Below are 24,833 nucleotides of genomic sequence, written 5' to 3'. Positions count from 1 at the left end.
ACAAATCGCTGAGCGCGTAGAGAGGGAAGTGACCGGGGGACCTTGTTCTCATCGACGTGCAGCCCCCTAGCCACCACGCGAATGAAGCACACACATCCCTACCCCAGCAAAACCCAGCTTCCTGGGTGGAGGACTCTGGCGCTGACCCTAGGATGGGATTTCCTTGCTCATTAGAGATGTGGTGCTTCCGTCCCTGTTGAGACGGGTTATTTCAAGATAACTGAAGTTTCCTGCAGGAACCATGCTAAACACCACGGACTCCCAGGTTAGGACGTTCCCACTTCCCTCAGTGTAAACTTCCGAGTGCTCCAATGGCTTGAAAGGTGCATCTGCTTCGGACCCTCATTCCCCACCCCACACCTCACCCCCATCACACTCTGCCTCACCACGCTGCTCTCTGCTGTTCCTGGCACACCAGGCACACTCCTGCCTCAGGGCCTTTGCACTGGCTGTGCTTTCTGGCCCAAATGTTCTTCCCCCAGACTTCTACATGACTCACTCCCTCATTTCCTTAAAATCTGTGCTCCCCTGTCACCTTCCCCTTGAGGCTACCCTAAGGAGAGGTGCGTCCCCCAGCCCCAGAGCACACCCCCTCCCTTCTCTGCTTCACTGCAGCTGCTTTTCCTGAGTTTGTCTCACATCTGAAGACGCTCTTTGTTGGTGTTGTCACTTAGTCGTGTCCAACTGAGACACCATGGACTGCAGCACGCCAGGCCTCCCTGTCCTTCACTGTCTCCCAGAGCTTACTCAAACTCATGTCCATTGAGTCGGTGATGCCATCCAACCATCTCATCTTCTGCCACCCTCTTCTCCTCCTGCCTTCAATCTTTCCCAGAATCAGGGTCTTTTCAAATGAGTCGGCTCTTTACATCAGGTGGCCAAAGCACTGGAGCTTCAGCTTCAGTCCTCCCAGTGAATACTCAGGGTTGATTTCCTTTAGGATTGACTGGTTTGATCTTGCTCTCCAAGGGACTTGCCAGAGTCTTCTCTGCTCTGCTGTTCACTATAGTTTCATGGTTCCTCTCTCTCCTCCCACTACAAGAGAAGCTCCCGGAGGTTAGGGGGTCTTTGTTTTGTTCCTGGTGTCTCTTCAGTGCCTAGAACAGTGGCTGGCACACACCCAGTAATTATGCTTTGAATAGATGAATAAACAACTTGAATCCAGCTTCAAGGAGCTCAGAATCTAATTTAAAAACTCAAAAGCCCAAAGGAACTTGCCTGCTGATAAACATGAAGCCCCAGGGCACAGAAGTGGTAGGTGCCCTCCTCTTCCTGTCCCCACCCTCGATTTTCCTGATTTCAGCTGAAATCTGGAAAAAATGCAGACTAGGGGAGGTCTCCATTCAGCTGGGTGTGGGCACTGCCTCACCCCTCTGAGCCATTTCCAACCCGGTGGCCACCCCGGCCCGTTCCAGGTCATGCTGCCAGGCAGACAGAAGAGCTAGCTGAGGCCTGAGTCAGAGAACCTTCTCCACGCCCCCCTCCACCCCTGCTTCGCCCACTGTGTTTTGCCTTGTTTGTCAGCTTCTCCAGGTCGTGGCCATCCCTTCTCTGCTCCCTAGAGCAGGGCTTAGCCCCTCAGGTCAGTCACCCATGTGGCTGCACGTCTCCAAGAGCCTCCATGCCATGGAGCTTCGGACAGTTGTGCAGCCTCTGCTTCCACAGGAAAGAAGGGAGAGGCGACGGGTCCTACGTGGGACATGCTGCACCCTGGATTCTCTCTGCTTCTATCACATCCCCTCGCCGGTGAGCCACGCTGCCACACGCAGGACCCTGCAGGCAGCGGATGCGCCTGAGAGCTGTAATTCTACTGAGAGCTGACGGGCTGGACCACAGCAGACCCACCAAAAGGGAGAATGCACGAGAGTCCAGTCCTTCATGTGAGTGCTTGCAACTGTGCCAGCTAAGGCCCTTGATTTATAGATACCAGTCTATTTCTTCCCTTTGGAGCTCCCGATCCACCCTCCAGAAGCCGATCTCTTTCAGCAAGAATGTGTGTGCTCTGGCACCAGCATTGGTTGCCGTGGGGGTTACAGGGAAGGTCAGGGGCACAGAAGATGTGGGGGAACTGCAATCCCAGCTGCAGGGGGCTCTTCCACCAGATGCATTCAGTGCCCGGTGGGGGCTTCATTGCCATCTGATCCGAGCCTGGGTTGGAAGGCCGGTTGTGCAGCCGCAAGCCAAGCCAGTGATGAGGGACGCTCTGCTCCTGCAAACACACATGCCAGAGAAGCCCTGCTGCCGCTCCCTCAGCTTCGGGCTCCACATGCCGCATCCCGGCGGAGCCTTCTGCCCGCAGGGGGTCCAGCTCCCAGGGTGGACGGGTATCATGTGGAGAACCGGCGGCCAGCATTTCAGGTGTGTGCTCATCTTTCTGGATCCCCCGAGAATCATCTGGAGACCGTCCCAACTGGCTGAACTGGTGCCTACTGTGGGATGGCGGACATCCTCCTTTGCGGACAAAACAGCCTCTTGTGCCCTAGAATTCTCTGTTCCCACTCTGAATTCAGTGCCAGCCAAGCGCGTGAATGTGCACTGACTGGCTGAGCATCCGCACTTTCCAGAGTGGGCCCCGGGGCCAATTGAGCTGCAGGCCCAGCTGCACACAGAGGCTCAGACGCTAACACTACTCGGCGATGTGCAAAACCAGGCCACCATCGTTGCTGTCATCATCGTCATTGTGGCCGCCAACACTTGACCCTCTCTGCCCTGTGTCCGCTCACAGGGCACCTCCCTTTGGGGAGCACTGAGTATGCCTCTGTGTTAATCACCCCAACAAGGGAGGTAGGGGACGTGGGGCTGTTCTGAAGCCTCAGAAACTAGGACCACTATCAAGCTAGCATCTGTTAGGTAGGCCCTGATGCATGCTAGGCTTTGGAATAAACACTTTGTTGTTCAGTTGCTCAGCTGACTCTTTAGCGACCCCATGGACTGCAGTACGCCAGGCTTCCCTGTCCTTCACTATCTCCTGGAGTTTGCTCAAACTCATGTCCATTGAGTCAATGATGCCATCCAACCATCTCATCCTCTGTCACCCCCTTCTCATCCTGTCTTCACTCTTTCCCAGCATCAGGGTCTTTTCCAATGAGTCGGCTCTTTGCATCAGGTGGCCAAAGGACTGGAGCTTCAGTTTTAGCATCAGTCCTTCCAGGGAGCACTTTACAGAGCCTAGCAGGTTCCAGTCCATGGGATCGCAAAGAGATGGACACGACTTAGCGACTCAGCATGTGCTGCGTTTAATCCTCCCCGCAAATGCACGGTTGTTATTCTGATTGGAGAGGTGAGGACATGGAAACCCAGAGAGGTAGACGAACTTGCCCCAGACCCACCTAGTAAGACAAGGAGCCAGGATTTGAGGGGCCCAGGCAGCCTAGCTCAGAGTCCACTGCACCAGACAGAATGGGGAACCGCCCCCTGAGCAAAGAGAAGGTGCCCTGTGAGGGTCAAGTTCTGAGAGTCAAGAAGAACATCACAGGAGCCCTTGTGACCCTGCCACCAGTTCACCCACTGAGCCGATCGGGGCTGCGGCAAACCCCCAGGCATCTCCGGCCAGCCCCGGGACAGCACAGGCGACACAGGCGTCTCCAAGACAGGATCCCCTGTCCTTGCGGGGGCTGAGGAGGGCAGGGGGCGTGTCTGTCCTGGGCACCAGCGCATCTCTGCTCAGGGAATGGATGAATGAATGCAAAAACCAAGGAAGCCATTCCACAGAAACCAGGATGAAAAAAGTCCCTTCAAAAACAGAAAAGTACCTACAGGTAATGATGCACATCCCATAATCTAATCTGTATGTTCATTTTGCAAAAATAATGAGATGCTGGTGGTTTCAGAATGAGTGTTCTCTTACTCCGTTTCCCCCGACAAGAAAACTCTGCTCTGCATTAGAGTTACAGCCAGAGTTACCCCTTCGTGGGGACCATATGGTTTTAATGCACAGATGAATTCCAATTAGACGTCTATCTAAGCATGCTGATGTGTTTTCAATTTAACCCTAAATTACAGACTTTTCAAGTAACTCTGCTCTCCCCACTGCTTCTCTCTCTTCAATTTTGGTTTGGTTTTGTGAAAGGTCTGCTGGTAAAATGAAGCAATACCAGTAACTTATCTAACAAATTACGGGAAGGAGAAAGTAGGTTAAAAAAGACCAAGAAACTTAAAACAAGTATGATCAAACCACATCCGAGTCAGGCAGGAAACAATAGGAGTCTGTTCTTGCTTGGAGGGAAGGGAGATAAATCTCACAAGGACTATTGTCAAACAAGTTGTTGATGAGAGAAGCCCTTCCCGAATTTCAACAGCAGTCGTCAAGACACAACAGACTTCGATTTCATATTCAGGGAAAGGTAATAACCGGAAGTAAAAGGCTGACACTTTCACTTGGGCTGGTGAGTTTTTAAACACACAAAAGTGTTTCATTTTTAGTTCAGGTGTCTCCGCCAGTAGCACTGTGTCTATCACAATGGAGGCGGGAGAAGAGAAGGCTGTTGGGAAAATGAACAACCTCGGAGATAATCCTGCCGATTAGAGGTTCAACTAAAGTGGGAATCCAGAGCTGAGAGGTTGTCAGCAACTTCCTGCCATTTGCTTTTGCTCTAATTCCAAATGCCACATACCGATGTCAATAGCCTGCTTTGTGACACTGTCCTAGAGTTTTGCAAGACGTCACCCCTGGGGAAACTAGGGAAAGGGTACCAGATCGCTCTGTTTTATTTCCTGCAACTGCATGTCAATCAATTTCAATGAAAAGCCCTGCAAACCCAAGCACCCCAACAGTCTCTGGGTTCACCTCTTGGAACGCTAAGTCTAACTGCAGTTAGCAGCGATCCTGGGGTCTGGAAATCATGCGACAGAACGAAGTCTGAAGGAACCCACTACATTTTCATCTGTTATTAACATAACTGTAGTGTGAGTTACCAGCTGGCCGCGTGGGGACTGGGCAAATCTGATGGCCGACACATGACTCGTCTGATGGGGGCAGGGGGCAGCCTCTGAGAAGCTTCTTACAGCAACACAGGCACAACCGGGACCAGATCTTCAGACTGTTAAGACCATCCTGAAATCTGGACTTTCATGTGAAACTTCCCAAATTTTAAAGTTGGTGGGCGATTTATAAACTTTTCTGTCTAACACTGCGAAGACCAAACCAAACAGTTCTGAGGGCCAGACTGCACCCTGTCAGGCACTTGACAGACACGTTAAATCTACCTTCTTGCCATCTCACCACAGCTTTCCCGAGTGGGACTGACATCCGCTGTTCCCTAAGTGGGGTAAAATGACTTGCCCAGGGCAACCCCAAGGCTGGAGGGGTCCTCAACAGCCCTGCCTGGAGACCCTACTGATTCTTCACTCAGTGCTCTGTAACTTACTTTCATTCAGCAAAAGAGAGTTTAAGAAAGCTGCAAAGAAACATCTCCAGTGGTATCAACAGTATTAACACTGTCAGCTCCATGTTCTCCAGCCCATGTGTTGTCACATCATGGACCACTAGGGGAATCCTTTCTGTTCAACATTCTTCACCCTCATCACTTTCAAGCTAAATGCTCTCATCAAACACTACTCCTGCTCTTTGGAGCATTTCTAAGACTTGAAATAGTAGCCTTGTTTGTAAGTTTTAACAATGTTCTGCCCCTCCTGTGGAACCGTAAAGACCCGGCCTGACAGGGGCTATTTAGGTTTTGTATATTACCAGAACTAGTACAATGCCTGATCCAAAGAAAGGGTGCAATAAATACTTCTTGAACGAATTGAAGAAGGACAAGCCAGACAGGGGCCATGAAAAGACCTCATTCAATTCAGCTGAACTAATGCCACCACCAATGAGGACAGAGGTTTCTGGAAACCTTTTCAGAGGTTCTGATTTCCCTTAAAGAGCACAGCAGCCTTGCCAAGACACTGCAAACCAGGAGAAGCAGAAGGGCAGGGGCCTCGTGTAACTGCACCCCACGGAGTTCTGGCTCTTCATGCTCCAGGACCACACTCCACCCACTAGCTCAGATATGACAACAGAGTCGACTGCTCAAGGGTAAGCCTGGCCGCTTCACCTGCGCACCGACTGTCTGAGAACAGGGCTGCAGAGACAGGGCCTTTGTGTGAGCACTGCTCATCTCAGACACGCACAAGAGTCAATAGCAGATAAGATGCCTGCTCCGAACAGGTAAGGCCTTGGACGAGAGAGAACCGGGAGCAAAGGCCTTCCAAGCACAAATGTGGAGGGAAAGCACAGGGCCCTCTGGGGACCAAGCAAGAGGCGCCGGGACGGAGTGAGCAGCATGGGAGGCGGGGAGGCAGGCCCGCCAAGCAGGGAAAGCCTCGGGAGAAGCCAACGCCCCAGTGACTGGGGCTTCCCTTCAGCAGAGCACCAAATGCACAAACGTGACAAACCATAAACACGCAGTTCAGGCCACGCTGGTGATCATTTAAAACTTGGGAGTACTGGCCTCAAAATGCAGCTTCAGTGGCAACCCACTCCTATTCTCTTGCCTGGAGAATCCCAGGGACGGCGGAGCCTGGTGGGCTACTGTCTATGGGGTCGCACAGAGTCAGACATGACTGACGCGACTTAGCAGCAGCAGCAGCCGCATCTCCAGAGACACGAGAGGACCTGGGCACAGTGTACTTTATCCACATAACTGCAGAAGGACTGCAGGCTGGGTGAGCTGTAACTGCCCACGAAAGACACGTACACTCTCCAATTTGTCACAGTCGCCACTGCTCCTTACTGTCCTCTCCCGGGGCCCGTGTCATTCAGATATTCCCTGCCTGGCTTCTGTAGATAGCGGGGCCTGAGACAAAGTATTCTCTCATCCTGCCGCAATAACAGCGCCCCACAGATACACAGCCAGAAGCCCAGAACGGGGCGATCCCAAGTTCAATAACACACGCACAGTCAAATCCACTCTCGGTACCCAACCCCAGCTTCTTCTGGGCATGTCAAGACCGATGAGGTCCCCTGAATCCCAGACCAGCTTATGCCTCATCAGAGCTGTATTGAGCAGGATGTCGGTCTTTGGTTTGAGAGAAACACAGGTGAACAAAATGAGCCACGGTGTCTTATCAGGGTCTTGAGACAGTCCCCCCACTAATGACTCACACAGCTTCTCTGAACATCCTGTTCGGGCTTAGCATATGTCTCGGACAGATCGCCGTTCAGAATGACTTCCGCTAACGAGTTCACCAGGGGTGCATGATGTATAATTAGGAAGACCTGGTGAAGGAGAAAAAAAAAAAGGATTTGCATTAAAGCATGTAGACGAATTTCAACTTCTTCCTTCCTTGACCTGAAATGACGAGGCTGGGCTACTGCACAAGCCTCTTAGCGGCAATCCCAGTGACGCGAAACCCAGAGAATGGGGCACATCTGGGAGAAACGAGTTGTACTTCTCTCCTCCTAGGGTCGGGCCCTCCTTCTTTCAGACTGTTGCCTATTTGGCTGGCTGCTCACTAGCAGACGGAAGTGCGTTAAAGCACGACTGTCCCTCCTGGCCTCCTGAAGCCAAATCAGGCTGAAGTGAAGCCATGTGGGAAGGGAGTGCCAAACCTGCACCCTCTTTTCTCTCTGCAAGCATTTCAGTGTCAAATCCGATTAGGATAAGACTAGGAGGCCCCAGCCTAGCCCTTCAGTTACAGAGAGGAAGGGGCCAGCAGGCCTCGTTCCAGTTGAGGATTTGGCAGAGGGCTGGCCACTCAGAGATCCCACCCATGGAATGAGCTCTTCCCCTTGCGGTGGGTTTGAGCGCCCAAGAATTCCAGGGCGGCACTGAGAGGTGTGGAAACTGTGGGGAGGAAAAGCCGCTCGGGCCAGAGACAGATGGAGTCGTGCCAGGCGGCAAGCATCAGAAGGCACTGGGCTGTCAAGGGGTGGCCCGGCCACCACGCCCTGTTGCCTGACATCCAAAGGAACGGCCTGGGAAGTCAGGGTACCCACACTGCCTTGGAGAGCCAGCTCAGACACACCTACCAGTGTGTTTTAAGATGTAGCGGTAACACCAGCACCCCAGGGCAGCGTGGGATGGACCCACTGTCTGTACATCAGAGGGTGTGTGCGTACGTCTGTATTTCTTCATATATACATGCAACAGGGGTTCCAAATCTTGGCACTTTTTTTTTTTTTGAAGGACTAGAGAGCGCCCACGGTTCTCGAACTAGCCTCAGAGAGAGGAATTTTGATCACTCTGTAGTCGAAGGAACTACGGCCAGCCCCCTTAAGATTTTTTTGATGTGAACCATCCTAAAAGTCCTTATTGAATTTGTTACAATAATGGTTTCTGTTCTATGTTTTGGCTTTTTGGCCTTGAGGCATCTGGAATCTTAGTTCCACAACTAGGGATTAAACCTGCACCATCTGCATTGGAAGGCGAAGTCTTAACCACTGGACTGCCAGGGAAGTCCCTCCTTGGCACTCTTGTCTGGTGATAAATCCTTGCTGTGACTGTTTACAATAGCCAGGACATGGAAGCAACCTAGATGTCCATCAGCAGACGAATGGATAAGGAAGCTGTGGTACATATACATCATGGAATATTACTCAGCTGTTAAAAAGAATTCATTTGAATCAGTTCTAATGAGATGGATGAAACTGGAGCCCATTATACAGAGTGAAGTAAGCCAGAAAGATAAAGAACATTACAGCATACTAACACATATATATGGAATTTAGAAAGATGGTAACGATAACCCTATATGCAAAACAGAAAAAGAGACACAGAAGTACAGAACAGACTTTTGAACTCTGTGGGAGAAGGTGAGGGTAGGATGTTTCAAAAGAACAGCATGTATATTATCTATGGTGAAACAGATCACCAGCCCAGGCTGGATGCATGAGACAAGTGCTCGGGCCTGGTGCACTGGGAAGACCCAGAGGAGTCGGGTGGAGAGGGAGGAGGGACGGGGGATCGGGATGGGGAATACATGTAACTCCATGGCTGATTCATGTCAATGTATGACAAAACCCACTGAAATGTTGTGAAGTAATTAGCCTCCAACTAATAAAAGTAAATAAATAAATAAATAAATAAAATAAATAAATAAAAAACTGGAGAGAAAACACCGTTAAAAAAAAAATCCTTGTGTACGGTGTTAGAAAGTGTTCTAGTTTCATTCTTTTACAAGTGGTTGACCAGTTTTCCCAGCACCACTTGTTAAAGAGACTGTCTTTTTTCCATTGTATATCCTTGCCTCCTTTGTCAAAGATAAGGTGTCCATAGGTTCGTGGATTTATCTCTGGGCTTTCTATTCTGTTCCATTGATCTATATTTCTGTCTTTGTGCTAGTACCATACTGTCTTGATGACTGTGGCTTTGTAGTAGAGTCTGAAGTCAGGCAGGTTGATTCCTCCAGTTCCATTCTTCTTTCTCAAGATTACTTTGGCTATTCGAGGTTTTTTGTTTTTCCATACAAATTGTGAAATTATTTGTTCTAGTTCTGTGAAAAATACCGTTGGTAGCTTGATAGGGATTGCATTGAATCTATAGATTGCTTTGGGTAGAATAGCCATTTTGACAATATTGATTCTTCCAATCCATGAACACGGTATGTTTCTCCATCTGTTTGTGTCCTCTTTGATTTCTTTCATCAATGTTTTATAGTTTTCTGTGTATAGGTCTTTTGTTTCTTTAGGTAGATATACTCCTAAGTATTTTATTCTTTTTGTTGCAATGGTGAATGGTATTGTTTCCTTAATTTCTCTTTCTGTTTTTTCATTGTTAGTATATAGGAATGCAAGGGATTTCTGTGTGTTAATTTTATATCCTGCAACTTTACTATATTCATTGATTAGCTCTAGTAATTTTCTGGAAGAGTCTTTAGGGTTTTCTATGTAGAGGATCATGTCATCTGCAAACAGCGAGAGTTTCACTTCTTCTTTTCCTATCTGGATTCCTTTTACGTCTTTTTCTGCTCTGATTGCTGTGGCCAAAACTTCCAACACTATGTTGAATAGTAATGGTGAGAGTGGGCATCCTTGTCTTGTTCCTGATTTCAGAGGAAATGCTTTCAATTTTTCACCATTGAGGGTGATGCTTGCTGTGGGTTTGTCATATATAGCTTTTATTATGTTGAGGTATTTTCCCTCTATTCCTGCTTTCTGGAGAGTTTTAATCATAAATGAGTGTTGAATTTTGTCAAAGGCTTTCTCTGCATCTATTGAGATAATCATATGGTTTTTATCTTCCAATTTGTTAATGTGGTGTATTACGTTGATCGATTTGCGGATATTAAAGAATCCTTGCATTCCTGGGATAAAGCCCACTTGGTCATGGTGTATGATTTTTTTAATATGTTGTTGGATTCTGTTTGCTAGAATTTTGTTAAGGAGTTTTGTATCTATGTTCATCAGTGATATTGGCCTGTAGTTTTCTTTTTTTGTGGCATCTTTGTCTGGTTTTGGAATTAGGGTGATGGTGGCCTCATAGAATGAGTTTGGAAGTTTACCTTCATCTGTAATTTTCTGGAAGAGTTTGAGTAAGATAGGTGTTAGCTCTTCAGCACTGTTTATAATTGCCAGGACATGGAAGCAACCTAGATGCCCATCAGCAGATGAATGGATAAGGAAGCTGTGGTACATATACACCATGGAATATTACTCAGCCGTTAAAAAGAATTCATTTGAATCAGTTCTAATGAGATGGATGAAACTGGAGCCCATTATACAGAGTGAGGTGAGCCAGAAAGATAAAGAACATTACAGTATACTAACACATATATACGGAATTTAGAAAGATGGTAACGATGGCCCTATATGCAGGGTAGAAGAAGAGACGCAGAAGAACAGAACAGACTTTTGAACTCTGTGGGAGAAGGGGAGGGTGGGATGTTTCGAAAGAACAGCATGTATATTATCTGTGGTGAAACAGACCACCAGCCCAGGTGGGAGGCATGAGTCAAGTGCTCGGGCCTGTTGGGCTGGGAAGATCCAGGGGAATCGGGTGGAGAGGGAGGTGGGATGGGAGACCGGGATGGGGAGTTCGTGTAACTCTATGGCTGATTCACATCAATGTATGACAAAACCCACTGAAAAATTAAAGAAAAAAAAAATCATGGAAAAAAAAAAAAAAATCCTTGCTGTGGGTGGGCAGCTGTGCATTATAGGATATTTGGCAGCATCTCTGGCCTCAAACCACTAGATGCCAGCCCCCCGCCCCAGGCATGACAACCAGTAACGTCTTCAGACACTGCCAGCCGTCCCCAGGCTGGGGGTGAAATTGCCGCCAGTTGAGAATGTCTCTGGAAGGATCCGGGGAAACCCTGTAACTATAGTTGTTTCTGGAGAAAGAAATCAGGAGACTGAACAAAAAAAAAGTAGAAAGACAACCTGGTTTTCACTTGTTTGAACTTTATCACTTAAAAAAATTATCTAAAAATGTTAAAAAAAAAAAAAAAAAAAGGAGAGGCACAGACTAAAATAGCAGCTGCCTCTGGGGAGTGGGACTGGGTATGTGGGGGGCAGCGGTAAGAGGGAACTTCTCCCTACATGTCACTTTGTACTATTTGAGGAGGGTGAATATATTGTTCAAAAAAATAAATACAATTCAGATGAAAGGCACGGTAGAATAAACAAATGTTGTACCCACCTAAGGGGAAAAAAAAAGCACACCTGTTTTTAAAACACTGAGGAGATACCAGCTACCACAGACTATACAGCATGAGAAAGCTGGTTAGCCCACGTCAGGGGCTGTGGCGGGCACTCACATGTGAGTGAGCACGATGATGACGAAGGAACTCGGTCCACAAACATTCAGGGAACACCTACTTGGGCCCACCTGGTGACGGCCAGTGTGCACACACATGGTGCTCACTCTCAGCTGCGCCCTGGACAGAGGAAAGCGGGGAGGGGGCAGCGAATAACTGGGAGATGGGTGGAAGCGTGTGCCCACCGGATTCAAAGGCTGGGCTAGCCTGTCCAAGTCACGCTCTTGTCCCCAGTGGTGGTTTAGTTTCAGCTACACACCTCCATCACACCAAATTAATGTCATCAACACAAATTTTCTTGGTTTAGCAGAAACCCTTGAAAAATAATTCAGAAGGATGCTCTGATGCAGAGTTTAAGGACCAAAATTCATGCCCCACTTGAGGTTTTCACACACTCAGGCCACATGATGATCAAGTTTCATGGAAATGCAGGGGTGCGAGAGCCCTTTCCTCAGACTGAGAAACGCCAGTGACAAGACTTTTTGTGAGACACTGAAACACATAATGAGCTGCCTGGGCTGCTGGGTCTTTACTAGGAAAGCAGGAGAAAGGGGGTTCTCGGAGAAAAAAGTGTGGCCTGACCCCGGTGATCCTTGGGGTGTGCCAGCAGCTGAAGGGTGCTGGGGGCACTTGCCACAGGATTCCTGCGGTTTTGCATCTGGCCGGCTCACTCCTGCCAGGCTCCCAGAATCCTCGGGAGAAGGAAGGGGGAAGCGAGACGATTGGTAACAAGGTGGTGGAAACAGCTGCCAGGAGGGGCAGGGGATTGCAGGGAGCTCCATCACACAGAGGGGCATTCAGGTGTCAGCGTGCAGCTCCCAGCACACGGAGCCCCCAGAACGAGAGTCCCGGAGTAACATGAGCCAGTCACGTGCGAGTCCGGCCGGCCCGGCCACTGGGAAGAAGCCGGGTCGGCATCTCTCTTCCCGGGCCAACAGGAGACGGCCCCACCTCAAACACAAAATGGCCCAGGACCCGGTGAGAAAGACATTCTCTCGGCAGAGCAAATGAATACCTGGGCCACTGCAGAAGTGGGAACAGAGCTCTGGTCAAACGTCTGACTGCTTGACAGTCTAATGAGATGGCCTGAGAGTCTGCACTGCTTGTAATAAAAATATTTTTAAAGTTATGTAACTGGGTCGCCATGGAGTTTTTCCCTTCTTGTAAATATTACATAATTACGAGAAGGAGACACGCTTGTTGAAGACGGGGAGGCAGACAAGTTGGCTCAAGACACAAATTTGGGTACTGAGGCTGCTATGAGATACCTTCCAGAAGGTAACGTGGGCCCTGGGACCACAACAACAGCCTCGTTAGTGGGAACTGGTTAAACCACAGAGGCTCTGTGAACACACACTGGGTCCTGTAGCCTTGGGCCTTTCAAGATGGCCGTAAGCAGGGGCCGCACAGGCCACGTTTTCAGGGTATTTAGAACACTCCCTGGTTGTTTTGGAAAGCTCGGGCCCCACAGCAAAAACCAACAACATATCTGCCAGGCTTGACTTATTTCTCACTTCTTTTTAAATTTCCAAGTACTACCATGAAGAAAATACACAGCCCCTTGACTCAGGGTTGTTTTATTTCAAGATGAGGGACGCACACAGAGATGGAGTGAGGTGGCCTGGGAAACTTCTGAAAGGCGGCAGTGCTCCGGGAGCCCCAGTGTGGTGGGGACATGGGTGAAGGATCAGACATACCTGGGAGAGAAGGTAGAGAGAAACCGGCAGGCTGATCTTCGGTCGCTCTCCTCCCTGGTGAAGGTTGGGGGAATGAGAGAAGTCTGGGTTACACATGTGAGTGGTACGAAATACGAAAAGCCAGAGGCCGTCTGTCTGAATGAGCGGCGCCCAGCGCCTTCCAAGACCCCCCTTCCTCCAAGACCCTAAGGCTCTTCTCTCCTGGTGGCCAAGTCCACACTGCAAAACACACTCACACCGCATCCCATCTGACGGGCTTCCCAGGTGGGGCAGTGGTAAGGACCTGCCTGCCAATGCGGGAGACGTGGGATCAATCCCTGAGTCGGGAAGATCCCCTGGAGGAGGAAATGGCAACCCGCTCCAGTGTTCTTGCCTGGGAAATCCCAGAGAGAGAAGCCTCGCGGGCTATAGTCCAACGGGGTCCCAAAGAGTCAGACATGACTGAGCGACTCAACGAAAATCCCATCTGATACTATTTGCAAGGCTGCTAACCTTCCACCTGAGAAACCTTTCAGCATGAGTCACTGATTAGATGCTGGGCCCAAGAGAAGAACCAGCTCCTTAAATTACCAAGAATGTTAACCTCCCAGCTAGGGCACCGAGAGCCTAGCAAGAGAGGCCCCGGAGGCCTGCGCTCAGGAAGTGGGGCAGGGCGAGGTGAGGGCACCCTGATCCCAGAGAAGCCCCTCATCTGTACTGGGCTCCAACGAGCTCCATCTCCTACCAAGCCTGTAAGGATCTTCAGGACCCTTGTTGTGCTCAGGGAGGTCAACTGCCTGCTTCATGGTCACGAGGAAAGAGGCAGAATTTGAACTCAGGTCTGAAAACGCCAATTCCCCAGCTTTCTCTCCATTTCCAGAGCAGCATCAGGTCGCTCTCATTAGGGCTGCGGTTTTCTTTGAGTCACTTGTTTGTAGCGAGAAGCCCCGTGTTCTGTCTCCAAAAAGAAAGCTACACCCCCATCTTGCTGGGACACACAGAGCCTGAAATCCCTGCAGAGTAACCAGCTGGCTCTGTCCCACCTCCTGCCAAGGCCTCTGCCCCTGCATTCTCGGAGGTACTGGCCAAAGGTCCCCTCTCCTCGAGGTGGCATTTTTCTCGGGGGCGGGCACGCAGAACCACCAGCTCAGAATCACTTCGGGGGCAGGGTCCCAGTGCCCTCCAGACCCCTGAGCCAGAAACTCTAAGAAGAGGGAGAGGGTATATCTGAGAAAGTGCCCATGAACGGGCTCCAACCCTCCGAGGCCTCCGCCGCCTGTCACTTTGGACAGTCTCTGCCCCGGGATCTTTTCCTGGGTGCGCTCCATCCCCTGCCAGCCATTCAAGTTTTGCAGCCGGCTGGATCTTCTCCAAGTCAATTAGCTCTGGCAACTAGCCGAAAAAGTGAGCAGGGATGAGAGCACCTCAGGAGGACGCACAGAAACCAAAACCCTGAATTTGTAGAGGTTTCCTGTCTCCTTGATGTCAGTAATCTTTTCTCATTCATTTACTGTCCACACACACACATGCTCATATGCTCTGTCCGTCTCTCTCTCTCTCTCTCCTTCCCTCCCTCCCACACTCTCCTTCACCCCCCTCTCAGGAAAGAAAAGGGAAGGAAAGGAGTGTCCCTCAGGCTCCAAGCCGTGGTCCCTTGCAGAGCCCCATCCCCTTGGGGTGACTGCTCCTCCCGCCTGCAGACGCCCCCGCCCGGGCGCACCTTGTCCTGATTCTCCAGTGAGTACACGTAGAGCGGCAGGAAGAGCCTGTTGAGCAGGTGGTCCGTGAGCACGTCGTTGAGGAACTCGCAGTTGATGATGAGGATGTCGTTGAGATAGTGCAGGTGGTCCAGGTGCTCAGCCACCAGGTCACTGAGCTTCCCCCGATTCCGGTGCCTGCCCGGAGAGAGGCCCATCTCAGCCCCCACACCCAGGCTCAGAGCTGAACACCAATGGCCTGAGACTTAGGTTGCTGGGGGCGCTTCCTTCACAAACAAATATCTGAGCCAGTCTCAAGAGACACCTATCCTGGCCCTACCAGTAGATTACAGGAAGGAAACATGGACAGGTCCACTGCATTTGATTTTAGGGGACTAGAGGGATCCCCCCACTTTCTGGGGGCCTCAGTTCAATGGACTCCACCATCACCACCATGCTAAAGCTTAAGCTCCAATACTTTGGCCACCTTTTGCATACAGCCAACTCATTAGAAAAGACCCTGATGCTGGGAAAGATTGAGGGCAGAAAGAAAAGGGGACGACAGGGGATGAGGTGGTTGGATGGCATCACTGATTCAATGGACATGAGTTTGAGCAAGCTCAGGGAGATGGTGAAGGACAGGGGAGCCTGGTGTGCTGCAGTCCACGGGGCTGCAAAGAGTCGGACACAACTGAGTGACCAAACAATAACAACAACAATAATGGGATCCCCCCCACTTTCTGGGGCCCTTGGAACAATGGACCCCATCATCATCACCACAGTCCCAAACAAAATGGGTAAACACAGGAAAACCCAGGGAAGCTTTTAGCCAGGCACTTCAAACACGAGCAGCCACTGGTCCAAGTGGCAAGATCCCTGGCTCTTGAGATAAGCAGCATTAATGGAACAATAAATCCTCACTAATTAAATGCTCCTGAGAAGTTCTGAGGAAACAGGCAGGCCTCAACAGCCTCAGCCAACCTCAGTCCTGACCATAAGAGGGGCGCCACATGAAGACGTGACACCCCAGGTCCCAGGAGGCCCTGCCTGCTACCAGGGAAGACACAGGCACTGGGGCTGCTCAGGCCCTACGAGTGGATCAGCCTCACGCTCAACAAGGACAAAGACCTGAAACAGTCGATGGGGCCCGTTCCCCTCCCGCAGAGTGGTTATCTGCTGCAAAAAGCAATCTAGATCCAAGACCTTTTGTTTCTACTATGATTATTACTCAAGTAATAGATGACCACTGGAGGGGACAGACGACTAAAGAAGAAAATAAGAGCAAAAAGAAATCAAAGTCTCCCATAGTCCCACCACTAACAGATAAACAGTATGTTATTTCCATATGGAGGTGACAGAAATTCAGTTGAGCTATTTCAAATCCTAAAAGATGATGCTGTAAAAGTGTTGTACTTAATATTCCAGCAAATTTGGAAAACTCAGCAGCAGCCATAGCTCTGGAAAAGGTCAGTTTTCATTCCGATCCCAAAGAAAGGCAATGCCAAAGAATGCTCAAACTATCGCACAATTGCACTCATCTCACACGCTAATAAAGTAATGCTCAAAATTCTCCAAGCCAGGCTTCAACAGTATGTGAACTGTGAAATCCCAGATGTTCAAACTGGATTTAGAAAAGGCAGAAGAACCAAAGATCAAATTGCCAACATCTGCTGGATCATCGAAAAAGCAAGAGAGTTCCAGAAAAACATCTACTTCTGCTTTATTGACTACGCCAAAGCCTTTGTGTGGATCATAACAAACTGTGGAAAATTCTGTAAGAGATGGGAATACCAGACCACCTGACCTGCCTCTTGAGAAATCTGTATGGAGGTCAAGAAGGAACAGTTAGAACTGAACATGGAACAACAGACTGGTTCCAAATAGGAAAAGGAGTATGTCAAGGCTGTATACTGTCACCCTGCTTATTTAACTTATATGCAGAGTACATCATGAGAAATGCTGGGCTGGACAAAGCAGAAGCTGGAATCAAGATTGCTGGGAGAAATATCAATAACCTCAGATATGCAGATGACACCACCCTTATGGCAGAAAGTGAAAAAGAACTAAACAGCCTCTTAATGAAAGTGAAAGAGGAGAGTGGGAAAGTTGGCTTAAAGCTCAACATTCAGAAAACCAAGATCATGGCATCCGGTCCCATCACTTCATGGCAAATAGATGGTGAAACAGTGGGAACAGTGGCAGACTTTATTTTGGGGGGCTCCAAAATCACTGCAGATGGTGACTGCAGCCATGAAATTAAAGGATGCTTGCTCCTTGGAAGAAAAGCTATGACCAACCTAGACAGCACACAAAAAAGCAGAGACATTACTTTGCCAACAAAGATCCGTCTAGTCAAAGCTATGGTTTTTCCAGTAGTCATATATGGATGTGAGAGTTAGGACTATAAAGAAAGCTGAGCAAGGAAGAATTGATACTTTTGAACTGTGGTGTGGAGAAGACTCTTGAGAGTCCCTTGGACAGCAAGGAGATCCAACCAGTCCATCCTAAAGGAAATCAGTCCTGAATATTCATTGGAAGGACTGATGATTAGGCTGAAACTCCAATACTTTGGCCACCTGATGTGAAGAATTGACTCCTTGGGAAAGACCCTGATGCTGGGAAAGATTGAGGGCAGGAGGAGAAGGGGACGACAGAGGATGAGACGGTTGGATGACACTACCGACTCAACGAACATGAATTTGAACAAACTCTGGGAGATAGTAAAGGACAAGGAAGCCTGGCATGCTGCAATCCATGGGGTCACAAAGAGTCATACCTGACTGAGCAACTGAACACATGGGTTTAGAAATCCAATAGAACTGATGAGCAGATAGAAAAACACAGAAGCTCCTGGCCCTGCCTCCCCCATCCCTGCCCACTCTCCAGAGGAAGCAGTTTTCAACTCTTTTAGGGGTTTCCGTGGATAATTCCTCCCTCTATTTTGCAATCTGCAAGGACCTCTATTTTGTGACTGAGCCATTTTAGATAGTACACAAGGAGCTGCCTTGATGACAGAAATCTGTGTTCCCTCCGCCCCTCCCTACCCAGCAGTCATCAGCAACTGGTGTTGATATAATAACCAGTCACTGCAGTCACGTGGAGGACCAGGAGTTCACTTTCTTCCTTGAATAACTTTCGGTTCTTTCTGGAGCTGTGTTTCATCAAGTCTCATATTCATGACTATTCATATCTATAATTCCTTTTTTTTTTTTAATCGCTCAGTCATGTCCAACTCTCTGTGACTCCACGGACTGTAACCCACCACACTTCTCTGTCCATGGGATTTCCTAGGCAAGAATATCATAGTGGGTTGCCTACTCCAGGGGATCTTCCCAACCCAGGGATTGAACCTGAGTCTCTTGCATCTCCTGCATTGGCAGGTGAATTCTTTATGACTTAGCCACCTGTGAAGCCTCATCCATATCTATATGGGTCCTCATTCTCCCAACTGCTCTGTGATCCACAGAACCTTATTTCTTTGCCAATGTGGAAGCTAATATTTTCTCTCTCTAGCCCTCTGCAGCCCCAAGAGACCTCCTTCCTGAGTCTCTTTATCGTCCTGACCCCACCTAGGTGTACTTCTCACCAGATCTGGGCAAAGCCGTCACTCTGGGGCAGTGGTTCTCAACTGATACAATTTTCCCTTAAAGGAGACCTCTGTCTGGAGACAATTTGGTTTTCACAATTGGAAAGGGGCGCTACTGGCGTCTAGAGGGTGGAGGCCAGGGGTGCTGCTAAACACCCTATGAAGCACAGGATGCCCCACCACAAAGAATTACCTCGTTCGAGAGATGAACAGGCAGAGTTTGAGAAATCCTGTTTGAGACGTCTGTTTATCACCATCTTAATTTTTTCTTAAACAGATTTACTGATATAAAATTCACACACCAAAATCTTTACCCAAAGTATACAATTTAATGGCTCAGATGGCAAAGAATCTGCCTGCAATGCAGAAGACCTGGGCTTGATCCCTGTGTTGGGAAGACCCCCTGGAGCAGGAAATGGCAACCCACTCCAGTATTCTTGCCTGGAGAGTTCCATGGACAGAGAAGTTTGGTGAGCTACAGTCCATGGGGTCTTAAAGAATCAGACATGACTGAGTGACTAATACATATTCACAGAGTTTTCCAACCATTATCACAATCAACCTTAGGATATTTTTATCCCCTTGCCTCAAAAAAGCCCAGGCAGTCATTTTCCATTTCCGCACCCCACCCCACACACCCCTCCTCCAACCCTAGGAAACCACTAATCTATTGCTTCTATATGGATTTGCCTATTCTGGCCATTTCATATAAGTAGAATCATATAATATGTGGTCCCTTGCATCCTTTCACTGAGCATAATGCTTTCAAGGTTCACCCAGGGTGTTGTATGTGTTGATACTTTGGTCCTATTTATTGCCGAATATCATTCCACTGCAAGCTGTGTCTCATCCATCCTGAGATGGATATTGTGTGGTGTTTATCCAATCACTGGTGGAAGGTCATCTTCATCTTTATACCAGCCACCCAGCACCCCCTCTATGGGTGCACTCAATTCATTTACCCTATTCCTCTCTGGGAGGTATGTGAGTGGTTTCCAACTTTCTATTGCTAACAATAGTGGAAATCTGGGTGGAACCTTTCAGAGTATGGAAGTCTATAGTCTGCCTACGCACAGGGGCGGGGTGGGGGGTGGTGTTAAGTTTTATTCTAGTGTTTGGCTTTTTTCTCAATGAGAACAGAATTCTCCCCAAAGCATTCTGTCCACCTAATAGGCATCCTGGGGTAATCACTTACTCTTCATCTGTTTGTACACAGTTATCAAGCTCGATCACGTGGCTCCCAATGAACCAGACCAAATTGGAGAAGTAAGGGACAGCGGTTTTATCTCTGATATAGTGCAGCATGGCCTGGTTATCCACTGAGAAGATTCACAAAAGAAGAGAAAAAAAAAAAGTCAAGCTACCAAAAGGAACTTGAGGGGAGATTTTTTAAAAAAAATGCAATGAAAAAGCCCTCTACTATAATCTGACTCTTTTCTGTCTTTCCTGGAAATACTTTAAAATGGTTGCCTTATTCAGAAAACTATGAAGGTAGTTATGTTATTTTTATAATTAACAAAATCAATGAATCAGGGTTAAACATTGCTAGTGCATGAGGAAACCTTATCAGCAGTGCATTTAGCTAGACTACGATGAAAACTACACCATTCTCAAGCAAGTTTCTCGTATTTGCATGTAAGGGTAAGTCAAGAAAGCAGAAAACCAGAAGTTATTAACTTACATGACACTGGAATAAGGAACACAGGAATCGTCATTGAAGGAAAGGCAAAAAACAGACAACAGTTAACAGGGTTAGGAGCTGGGAGGGTGAGACAGCTGCTCAGAGGGGCAGAGAGCTAGGGCAGGAGGCATCTAAACAGAAAGACACAGGTTAGAAGAGAGCAGAGAGCAGGAGGCGGCAGGGCTGGGGCTCAGACTGGGTCATGAGTCCAGAGGCCTATGGGCTGGCCGGTAACCGGTGAGCGAAGCCAGCAGGCCCAGTGGGTGAACGGAGGCGCACGGCCTGACCCCATAGCAGCAATTCTTGGCGCCGGTTCACCCCTGCCTTGCAGGACTGTGCGCCCGCAACAGCCACATCTACCTTCTCAAGTCAGAAATCCAGGCTGTGACTCCAGCTCTCTTGTTTTAAATGTCGATGACTATGTATTTTTTCAAAAAATATCTAAACCAATGAAAACTTGTCTGAGAGCTGGATTTGGCCCCCAGGTTATGACCCCCAAATGGTACCCACTCTGAGCTCTTAGAAGGCTCTCCAGGCTAAGGCCATCCCAGAACCAGGCTGGAGTGAGTCCCCGAGCAGCACCTAAACCCCCCTCCCAATTAGGGGTCAACCCTAGTAATAACGTCTTAACTTGAGAAGGTCAAAGCATCTGGTCCCTGAGAAAACAGGGTCCCGGCTCCAGGGTGGGGACTACACGGGAAGTGACCTAGGCGTTGTTGGGCAGAGAGCCCAGCACACTCCAGGCCAGGAGACTCATGTCCAGCCAGCCTTTGTGCCCCTGGGGGCGAGAAGCCACAGAAGGGCTTTCTCCTGGGGGCAGTGATTTGGGCGTTCAGTACTTTTTGAGAGAGGAGGAATTTGTTGTTGGGCTTTGCAGCAGGTTGAGAATACAACATTGCCCCCTGCTGTTTGCAACAAGAAATGCGCTTGTGCATTATTTACAGATAACACGCCTCCTGGCGGTACTGAAGTATATTTTACAGGCCAAGGGGCAAATTCAAAGACTCGTTTGAGTTTCAAAGACAGCTGTGCCTTATCTAATTAACACACGTGCCTCTCTTAGGCCATCACGCCTTCCCTGTGTCGGCACTGTGGGAGACTTTCCCATGCAGAACTAAGGGTGCGTGGACAAGGCGGAGGCACAGGAATTTATGTAAGGGGGTGGCTACATGGTCCATGATGACAACCTTTCATGAGACAGGTAACCCCAGCCATAAATGAACTCCCTGTCACCACCACAGAACTGTCTGTAGGCACTCAGGAGAGCAAGCACTAGCTGTCACGTTAGAAACCCAACAAGGCGCAAGCTCACAGGGTAACTTACCTTTGTAGACGTTTAAGGTTATGGTTCTTACAGCAATTCTGACCATGCTTTCAGGGTGGTTGAAAAATTTGATGGCTTCTGTGTACAGGGCGAAGTCATTAGTGTGCTAAAACACAAGAAGTACCCAAAATGAGTCACACCCCCATTGACAGGCCTGCCCCCACCCCGGATTTCTGAACCCTATCAGTGAAAGTTGCTCAGTCGTGTCCGACTCTTTGTGATCCCATGGAATTTTCCAGGCCAGAATACTGAAGTGGGTAGCTTTTTGCTTCTCCAAGGGATCTTCAAAACCCAGGGATCAAACCCAGGTCTCCCACATTGCAGGTGAATTTTTTACCAGCTGAGTCACCATGGAAGCCCAAGAATACGGGAGTGGGTAGCTTATCCCTTCTCCAGGGGATCTTCCCAACCCAGGAATCAAACCAGGGTCTCCTGCATTGCAGGTGGATACTTGACCAGCTGAGCCACCAGGGAATCCTATCAGAGACGTCAGTAAAACACACACACAGCACCCACGTGAACCTTAAGCCAGTGGTTCACTCCCTATGAGGAACATGGAGAGGGGTGAGACAGTGAGACCATGGAAGAAACAGAAATGGGTCCAGCCAACAGCAGGCCTAGGTTCAGGATCTGTTCCACCACTCTTAGCTGTGTGATGTAGTATTTCTAAGTCTCCATTTTGACATCTGTAAAATTCCCACTTCGTGGTTGCTAATATTAAATGAGATTATTTCAGGTGCAGTGCCCGATACCGAAGGAGCACTCGACGATAATTCCAGATGTGGTTATTAGATTCTGCTTCAACAAGCAGCATTTCAAAAGGCAAAGTGCAAAGTCTGACTACATTTAGAACATCTTTTAGCTAATAGATAGGCTTCCCTAGTAGCTCAGTTGGTAAAGAATCTGCCTGCAATGCAGGAGACCCAGGTTCAATCCCTGGGTCGGGAAAATCCCCTGGAGAAGGGACTGGCAACTCACTCCAGTACTCATGCCTGGAGAATGCCATGGACAGAGGACCTGGCAAGCTATAGGCTATGGAATCGCAGAGTAAGACATGACTGTGCTTTCCTTTCCTTTTGCTAACATATATCTCCATTGGAAACACTACAAGTGGAAACATTACCATGGAAGAGGAGGGTCTTGGGAATCTTCTGCCATTAGAAAGGGGTTATCAGAACAGATCAAAACCAGAGAAGAGATCAAAACCGTTCAGAACCAGAGAGGTGGAGCCTTAAGGAAAAGGCACACAGGACCTGGGCAGGAGCATGAAATGACGTGCTCTGCTGCCCTCTTCTGGCCAGTGTTTCGCATGGCGCCCGATGAGACTGGAAGGCACCCCCAGGTAGGGAAGCCGGAACCAGCGACCTTCAGTGAGGTGACGCCTGTCTAATGAGGGCAGCGCGACTCTGAGCACTAGACACAGGTGTGCACCTAACAGGTGGCAGCTACGGCACCAGCCCACAGAAACGGAAACCAAGTCCACCTCAAAGATCAGGCTCCTGTGACTCCTCCGGGATCAGCTGGATATGCTTCCAGAAGCATCACCACGGCCCCAGAATCCCTGCGTCCTGCCCTCCCCGCCCCGCCCCCCCAGCAGCTGCACAGAAGCCCAGCTGCACCTGAGCTGGGGAAGAACCTGGCCCCCACTCCGGTCTGAACTTCGCAGGTGGGTTTCCTTCTGCCCGGGAGAGCCTCTGGGAGAATGCAAACAGCACCCCTCGGTCTCTGGACACAGTCAGTGAGCACCTACTGTGTACCAGGCACCGGGCCACACGTCAATCTTCTAAACCACCCCACACCTTGTGGGTGGCAGCTAGTATTCCTTCCCTTGTAAAAGAAATGGACCGTGTGGTGGTTGAGTTTTAACGAAAGCGTTTTCAGGAATGATATGTAAGCAAGAGGCCAGTTTTTGCTCACTACAAATCTAGACAAAACAAATCAAAGCGCAGGAGGCTGTTGCCACATCCTACGAAAACAGCTGGGTGGATTTTGCCCAAACTCAGAGGAAATGTCTGGGACCGTGGTCTGACTTCAAGTACAGGTTGTGCAGCGTATGTGACCACTGATCAGAGGACACCTGCCGGACAAACAGCCACCTGCCATGGCTGTGTGGCAGCTGGCCTCCAACATGGCCCAGCGACCCTCACCTCCGAGAGTTACACCCTGTGCCTCCTTCCACGCTGAGTCAGGGCTGGCCTGGGCAGCCTAAAGAAGACAATGGAAGACAGTGTGTGGCTTCTGAGGCCCTGTCAGGAAAGGCGTTACAGCTTACCTTGGAGTCTTGGGATCATTTATTCTATGGGACGCCAACTGCCACGCCAGGAGGACGCCCGAGCAACCCCCTAGAAGGGACTGTGTAACTGAGGCCTCCCAGCAACAGCCAGCGCTGAATGGTCAGCCATGGGGATGAGCCACCCTGGAAGCAGATCCCCCAACCCTAATCCAGTCTCCGGATGATTGCAGCCTTGCGAGAGACTGAGCCAGAACTGCCCTGCCATTCCCCAACACCAGACACGCTGTGAGAGAAATGTGACAGAATTCTGACCAGCAAGACGGGAAAGGAAGTCTGCTGGAGGCTTCTGGGAAAGAAGTTTTGGGGAAAGTTAGAAGGGGGCACAAGAAAGGACGTGATCTCATCAGGCTTTTCAGCAGTGGCAGTGAGTATGTGGTGTCTGGACTTCTGCAGCCATCCTGAGACCATGAGGGGTTTGAGCCTAGAGACAGATGCCAGCTCAGCAGGGCAGGACGATGGAAAAGTCTGGGTCGCTCACAAAGTGATCGAGCCACAGGATAAGCCAGTCCCAGGAGGGCCAGAATCTGTACTTTTTGGAATGTGAGATTTATTGACCTGATCGCTCAAGCTCTTCTTAACTGTAAGAACAATGGCAACTCATTTATTTAAATTGTTAGTAATTCTCCCAAAGAATATCAGGGATTTTAGCGTATAAAGCACAACAAGGGCTACAGTTTTAGGGAGTCAGGTACGTACTAGCTGCTTTGAAGACATCACCTCATTTAATTCAACCCCTGGAAAACCCTTCAAGGTAGAAACTATCATCACCATTTCTCAGATGAAGAAATTGAGGCTCAGAGAACTAAGACTCCTTTAAGGTCACATAACAGGGAGGTGGCAAAGTTGGGTTTGACTGGAGTCGTCACTGTTTTGCCAACAGAGGAACACAAC

General features: G+C 49.1%; 1 protein-coding gene across 8 annotated transcripts in view; it reads right to left on the bottom strand.

The window, feature by feature from the left end:
• Nucleotides 1-24,833, bottom strand: part of CLEC16A (C-type lectin domain containing 16A) — a 233,074-nt gene that overhangs the window by 178,492 nt on the left and 29,749 nt on the right. For all 8 annotated transcript variants that reach the window (XM_065924327.1, XM_065924329.1, XM_065924328.1 and 5 more), the window contains 5 exons: nucleotides 21,650-21,755; nucleotides 19,840-19,963; nucleotides 15,082-15,256; nucleotides 13,383-13,436; nucleotides 7,091-7,204 (listed from right to left, as the gene is read on the bottom strand). In XM_065924327.1, coding sequence (XP_065780399.1) covers nucleotides 7,091-7,204; nucleotides 13,383-13,436; nucleotides 15,082-15,256; nucleotides 19,840-19,963; nucleotides 21,650-21,755 — 573 coding nt within the window. The remainder of the gene's footprint in view (nucleotides 1-7,090; nucleotides 7,205-13,382; nucleotides 13,437-15,081; nucleotides 15,257-19,839; nucleotides 19,964-21,649; nucleotides 21,756-24,833) is intronic.

Source organism: Muntiacus reevesi, chromosome 2, assembly GCF_963930625.1.
Source record: "Muntiacus reevesi chromosome 2, mMunRee1.1, whole genome shotgun sequence".
In the NCBI taxonomy this organism is placed as follows: Eukaryota; Metazoa; Chordata; class Mammalia; order Artiodactyla; family Cervidae; genus Muntiacus; species Muntiacus reevesi.
The sequence above is the reverse complement of the archived record's forward strand: the minus strand, read 5'-3'. Positions and strand labels throughout refer to the sequence as shown.